Below are 7475 nucleotides of genomic sequence, written 5' to 3' on the forward strand. Positions count from 1 at the left end.
AAAACCAAAAGATTTCGCACCGGTTCTTGCTTTGAACTGGTACTAAAAATGGCCCAAAAAAATTAAAAAAAAAAACTTTTAGCACCGGTTCTTGCTGTGAACCGGTGCTAAAAGTGGCCCAAAAAAATAAAAATAAAAACTTTTAGCACCGATTCTGTTTCAAAACCAGTGCCAAAAATGCCCCAAAAAATAAAAAAAAAAAAAAAAAAAAAAAAAAAAAATTGCATTTTTTTCAATTAAATTGTTATAGAAACACTAACATATATATATAAAGTTACATATTTTCATATTTTTCTGTTTTTGGCTGTTTTGGCTCCGGCTGGTGTGTGCTGGTTTAGGCTGCTGATTTCTGTGCTGCATGCTGCTAGCTTGTCTCTGCTTCTGCCTGCCTGTTCTGTTGCATGCAGTGTGTTGCAAGGTGTTCTGGCTGCTGTGTGTCTTCTGTCTGCACTGCTACTGTTGTCCTGCTTCTGCACTGCTACTGTTGCTCTGCTTCTGCTTGCTCTGCTTCTGCTTGCTGTTGTTATAACTTTTGCTACTGTTGTTTTGTTGTCTGCTCTATTAGCCGCTCAGTCAGCTGCTGGCTCTGTAGCTGCTGTTCTGTTGCCTGCTCTTTCAGCTACTGTGATGCTGCTAATTGGTTGTTGGCCTGGTTTTGCAAAGCCTGTTATGTTCACATAAAAAGTAGGTTAGTTACTAGTAAAGTAAAACTGCCACTGTATAGCAAGCATGATACAATAGTTGCTAACATTATTATCTTGTCATTTTTCTTAGTATCCTTTGAATAGTAAATTATTTGGATTTAGTAGATTAATAATAATTCATAACATGACTTAATCATGCTCTATGAAATAGAAAATCATGTCTTCAACGGGTAATGATCTCTTAAAAATAGAATTCAAGAGAAGAATGCAATTAGTCAGCCCAAAGTGTTGATTTCAACAAGTAGAGACAAGCTTATCGAGTCTAAAATACATATAGTTCACTAGCAATCCCTATTAGCTACTCTCTTATAAACATATATAAAAAAAAAATAGCAATGCCAAGCTGAAACAAATTACTGGGATAATAAAAAATATTCAACCACCACAGTTAGTAATGTTAGCTTATAACAGGGCAAGAAACTATAAAACAAGGAATTTTCACCTCTTAATTTGTCTTATCACTAGAGAAATGATTTGAGTGATCCACGTCCCTAAGTAAGACACTTAACTCACCAAGAAGCTCAAACCGCTCATTAACTAAGCTTCCCGTCTGGAGATCTTTCTTCAAAGAGACCTTGGGATAGCTGTGCAATTGAGTTGAGACTGTTTGTTGGGATGTATTACTAGATGCATAGTTAGATGGTACCCCATATCCTCCACTTGAGTCAATATTAAATTTATTGTCTGTCATTTGCTTAACTATTTCATGGAAAGCGCTCTGACACATTACCCATTACCCAAACAAAGCATTAGAGACAAATAACAGAAGAATTAAAAAAAATATTTGGACATAAATGAATTTAGATTATCCTTGCATCAGAATCAAGAGTATTTAAACATGAATAAAAGTTGTGCAGGAATGGTAAGAAATAGTTCGGAAACACAGTGCCAGCATAACTCTGCAGATAACCTTCAGCAGATAATCGTTCATCTGGATTCAACTGGATCATGCGAAGAATCAGCTTCCGTACTCCTGGATCAGGGATCTGAAATGATGGTAGACATTTAATTGAATTTAAAAGCCAATCTCGCTGGTATTTCAAGATGCATTTAGATGCAATACCTTCTCAAGATGCTGACTAGGATCATATTGCCCTCTCTGGTAAGCAAGCAGCTCCGAAAGTTCAAATAGTGGATGGCCCTCAAGGAAAAGCTCTGCTATCACACAACTAAAAATAAAGAAAGCAATAATTTAAAAACAAAAGATCAAAAAAATATCATGAAGAAACATGAAAATTAAAGGAACAAACACAAATAAAAAGCGTTTCTACAGAAAAAAAATACTTCGTGTCTTTGTGGATATTAAGGAAGAAAAAATTACTTTACAGACTTCTCAAACTAACTCAAGTTATTGAAATATCCAATCTTTATAAAATCAAAACAAGCTCACGCCTGCACTTTGCTAGTAAAAGATACTACATACATAATAAAAACTCACCCTACTGCAAAGATGTCCATAGATAGCTTAAGCGGTGCATCAGGCGCGACTGGCATATCATCTCCATGCTCATAAAATCTCTGTAATATATGACAATAGAGATTGTGGGTACGTGATTACAACAACGACAATAACAATCAAAGCTTTAATCCCAAAGACAAGTCAGTATATGGGTGTAATATTTCATTGAAAAAAAAAACACAAAGTGTAGACTGGGTTATCGTGAAGGAGCAATAACATAACCAATTGGTTCGAAACTTCGAAATAAGGCTCAATTGCCACATTAGAATGGTTTCGAAACTTGTCTCCAATGCACCTATGTCAATCTCCTATGCATAGTTTAAGTTTCATACTTGGATGTGACATATTTCCTTTTCCCAGCAACCATATCAGGATGAGTAAAAATTCATGAACTCTCAACTAGCAAGACCCAACATTATTTTTGGGGGTATATTACCTACAGTAACCTTGGTGTACTTTTTCAAATTTATGCACCTAAAAAATTATCTCTTTTTAACTGAAAAATTGCCCACATATATCAAAACTTTCTTAAGTTTGTAATATCAGGTCAGCATCAACTCTATAAATTCAACCATAGCAGCAGAATTTATTGCCTTTGGATACTAGGTTATTTTAAGAGAAATTGTGCACTTCATGGTTGATTTTGAGATTAAAATTTAGAGTAATTTGAAAAATGGTTTAAAGTATAGAATTTCCATAGAAATTTGTCATCTATAATTAGAAATTATTAAGTTGCTATATTCAGATGCTGCATTCAAAAAGTGATAAAAAAAAGCCACAGTTCTTCCAAGTTTCAATATAGCAACAAGTAGCTTATGAGAGCACAGGGAATAGTTATAATATTATAAACAATAAACATGTAAATAAGATTACAGCAAGTAGCTTATGAGAGCACAGGGAGTAGTTATAATATTATTAACAATAAACATGTAAAGAAGATTATAGCAACAATAACCTACCTCAGGTGCGAGATTACAGAGCCTTCTTCCCCCAATATCAAAGAAAAATGAGAAATCAGATGGATCGTCATCAGGAATATAGGTTGGTTTAAAAGATGCAAAGTCAACCAGGTAAACCCAATTCCAAGAAGTAACCAACACATTCTCACACTTAGTATCACCTCCAAAATGAAAAACCAAACACCAAATTATACACAATGCAAACCCATAAAAGACAAAACACAAAATTACCACAATGTAGTCACTTACCATGACAAATATCATGCTCGTGACTCTACTTCAATGCACACATAAGCTGAAAGCAAGAATTTGAGATGCCAAAGTGATCAATTAATCCAATTCTAAAAGGACATACAAAGATGTAGAGTAGGAAAAAACTACAGGAAAACCTGAAAAGCAAGCCATTTCTTCTCAATTAGGCTAAGAAAAGGCCTTGTACTGAGCCGATCATGGAGATTATTGAAGAAATACTGCCTGAGCAGATAAGCCGCCTTTTCGGTTTCCAGCCAAAACTTCTCACACCCAGTTCAATACCATCAATATTAGAACTGCCCATATTGTCAGAAGATAAAGGAAAAAAATAAAAAAAAATAAAAAAAATACATTACACAGCCAGCCAACAAGCAAGTTCAATCCCAACAATTGAGAGCACCCACAACTCCACAAGATCAACTCAAGCTCATCAATAGTACCAACATCACCAGCAGAGAAGAATTCTCATACTGTTCCAAACAATGCCAGCAACCCGAAACATCGCTTCCTCAATCGCAAATCCCCACATAATCAAAATATAGAAACCCCTTCCCTACCACCAATACCCTCCCCAAAAAAACCAAAATCTTGCAGCAACCTAGTCGAAATTCCATCAACCCCAGAAATACCCACATAGAAAAACTTCATATTTCCAAAATTTGACAGAAAACAGCTCAATTACATAAGAATAATCATCGTTTTCCAAATCAATGGTCAAAATTATAATACAATTAACAAGTTGAAGGATCAAAATTTTCAAATAATATCAGCTATATAGTTCAATTATCTCTGAATCCGCGAAAATTCAGCACAAACTATCCAAAAAACCATTACCCAGAAACTTAAATCAACTCAAACTACATATATTTGAAAAAATAAAGTTAAATCAACTCAAACAATCATCATTTACAACATTCAAACTGAAAAAACATCTAAATTGATTTTCTATCATTACAAAGAGAAACATCTTACCTAGCATCATCAGCTTCAATTATAACCTATAGTGTTTAATAATCGATTATAGAAGAATCGAACTGGCTAAGGAGGAGGACGCGAGGAAACGTCAATGGTGAATGTAGAGTGCACGCTTCTATGGTGGGCTAGAAGAAGATGAGAGGCTCTCTGTGGGGAATAAGAGTGACAACAGCTGATTGCAAAGCAAAGGAGCATTAGGGTTTTTTTTTTCAGTTTGAGGAAAGAGAAGGAGATCGAAGGAGAGAGAAGGAATTTAGGGTTTCCATTGTTGAGAGGAGGAGAGATCGAGGAAAGAGACAGAAAGAAGACAGAAAGAGTAAGAAAGAAGATAAAAATGGCCGGGTTTTTTTTTTACAATAGCTTTCGCACCGGTTTGAACCGAACCGATGCGATTAACTTATTTTCGCACCGGTTTGGTTAGAACCGGTGCGAAAAATCTTCCCCTCTATCCCGCCTATTTTTTTTCGCACCATTTTGCAGTGCCTATTTCATTTTTTTCTACTAGTGAAAGGAAGATGTTCATTCATTTGAGGGATATGACATAAATGGGTATACATTCTGGATTGAGCATCGTGATAAAAAATCCTCATCGACTCAAAATAGTGGTGTCACTCTTGTGACTTCATCAAGAGAGTTTGCAAGTGCGAAGGATACAGCACTAGTTGACGCTCAATTATCCTACTACGGACGAATTCAGGAAATATGGGAACTAGATTACCGTGAGTTCAAGGTAGGTCTATTTAAGTGTAAATGGGTCGATAATAATAGGCGCAACTTCAGATTTGAGGACTTCACTCTTGTAGACCTTGGCCACTTGCGGGATAGTTTAGAACCATTCATTCTTGCATCTCAAGCTAAGCAAGTGTTCTATGTAACCGACCCAGCCGATCCAAAATGGTCCATCAGCCTTGCTGGCAAAAGAAGAATTTTAGGGGTTGGAGATGTTGAAGACGAGGAAGAATATGATGTGTTTGATGATTCACCCCCTTTCACTACCCCTAGACTTGATGTAGCAAATGATGTAGACAATGATGCAAATTATATTCAATTAGACCACAATGAGGGAATACTCGAATGAGGTACTTTTATTTGTGCATCATAATAACAATCCTATTGTTAGAAGGATTAGATGTGTATTTGGGATGATAATAAAGATGTTAGGTAAGTTAGAAGCTCATTTTAGGATTTTTTTTTAAAACTATTTTTGCTCCTATAACCTTGTATTAGCATGAAATCAATGACTTTTAAGCATTTTCAATTTATAAACATGTTATGTATACCAAATATGAGTTGTTAGAAGGATTAGATGTGTATTTGGGATGATAATAAAGAAGTTAGGTAAGTTAGAAGCTCATTTTAGGCTTTTTTAAAACTATTTTTGCTCCTATAACCTTGTATTAGCATGAAATCAATGATTTTAAAGCATTTTCAATTTATAAACATGTTATGTGTACCAAATATGAGTTGTTAGAAGGATTAGATGTGAACTAGTAATGAAAATAAAGAAGTTGGGAGAGTTAGAACCTCATTTATGCCATTTTGAACTTCTTTCGCTCCTACAACCTTGTTTTTGCATGAAATCAATTTCTTTTTAGCATTTTCTTATCTTTAGTGATGACTAATTATTTGCTTTGCTTGTGATGGTAGGTGTGTATATATCATGGGTAGTGATGAGTACCCTCACTATGATGAGGATATGGATGATCAAGACTGTGGTAGTTCTCACTCTGATGACGAGTTGTATGATATCAATAAGGAGACAGATTTGGGTGAACCAGAAGACCAAGCTCACAATGAGTTGCACCGTAGCCTTGACGAATATGATATAGCAGCTGAATGTGCCCCCCTATTAAGGATTATGTTATTTCCGAGTTTGTGAGAGATTCACAAGGACAAATTCACACGCAAAGTCAAGTGAACACCACCGGTGGTGGAGAAGGGGTAAAGGCACCGGTGAAGAGAAAGGTTAAGGGTGCAACAAAAGCTTTTAAGAAACCCAGGGTTCCCATGGTTCTTGAGTATGACGAGTTGGGTCAACCTACTGGCCAATGGCGCAGAAAATATTCCACTCACATTGGCATACTTACTTGTAAAATACCCATTACACTTGAGTGGCCCAAGATACCTAAAGGGTTGCTTCAAACGTTTTGGGATGATACAATGGTAAGTGGTTTTTATTCGCGTTTTTGGCAAAAAACTTTGTACATGAATTCGAAAGAGGCAAAATCCAAACATAAATACGTCGTTGCCTACGGCTGCTGCGTGGGCTGCATTTTATTTTTATTTTTTTTTGTGCCCTTGACTAATGTGGACGTTTGTCATTCGTACAGAGTGTGTTTAATATTTTTGATGAGTCAGTCAAGAGAAAATCATTTGAAGCTTTTGTACAAGATAGATTCAAAAACTTCAAAAGTTCCTTGAGAACAAGATGGATCCATAAGAAACAAAGGAAAAGATCGAAGAAAAATGCGAAACCTACTAGAGGAGAGGAGGAACCTGAGAAGGAACCATGGGATGTATATCCACAAATAACGGTGAAGGACTAGGAGAAGTTTATGGCGAAATCAACTACTACTACTGCACTTGTATGTAGTTATATACCAATTAGAGTTGTTTAATAAATTTGGTTCACTACAAATAATGATGCAAACATTTCTTAATGTGTAGGAAAAAATTCAACAAGCTACAAGCAATGTTGAGAAGAAAATGTATAGCCATCATATGGGTTGTAAGTCATTTGCGGAAAGTAGACCAAAGTGGATCAAAGAGGGACTATACCCCACATCCAAAATATCATCATCTGATAAACCGCTTTCATCCATGGTCACAACTTTGGTAAGTCGTGCAAATGACTGGGGGTGTGGTATGCATGGGATCGACAAGAAAACCGGAAAGTATGTCATCATGCATCCGGATACAAAAACAGTAGCAGATGCACTTGTAAGCACCCTATGATACTTATGCTAATATTGCACCCTTATTATTATATATTTCCAAAGAAACTACATCTAACTTAGAACTGGAAACTTTTGGTTGTGTTGTTACAACTCGAGCATACGTCGGAAGTGGTTGAAGGCAAGCTCACTCCAAGCATAGACAACGATCCTTTTACCTTGGCTTTGGGAA

General features: G+C 36.0%; 1 protein-coding gene across 1 annotated transcript; it reads right to left on the bottom strand.

Annotated features, from left to right (window-relative positions):
• Positions 1-243: 243 nt before the first annotated feature.
• LOC110739730 (phosphoinositide 3-kinase regulatory subunit 4-like) lies at positions 244-4875 on the bottom strand. Its single transcript, XM_021920202.1, has 8 exons — positions 4347-4875; positions 3512-3634; positions 3372-3417; positions 3123-3283; positions 2143-2222; positions 1768-1873; positions 1615-1690; positions 244-664 (listed from the first exon to the last, which is right to left on the bottom strand). The coding sequence occupies exons 5-8, from the start codon at positions 2196-2198 to the stop codon at positions 570-572; spliced, it is 333 nt and encodes a 110-aa protein (XP_021775894.1). The 5' UTR covers positions 2199-2222; positions 3123-3283; positions 3372-3417; positions 3512-3634; positions 4347-4875; the 3' UTR covers positions 244-569.
• Between the last annotated feature and the right edge of the window lie 2600 nt (positions 4876-7475).

The sequence above is a fragment of the Chenopodium quinoa genome, unplaced genomic scaffold (genome assembly GCF_001683475.1).
Source record: "Chenopodium quinoa cultivar QQ74 unplaced genomic scaffold, ASM168347v1, whole genome shotgun sequence".
Taxonomy (NCBI): domain Eukaryota; kingdom Viridiplantae; phylum Streptophyta; class Magnoliopsida; order Caryophyllales; family Amaranthaceae; genus Chenopodium; species Chenopodium quinoa.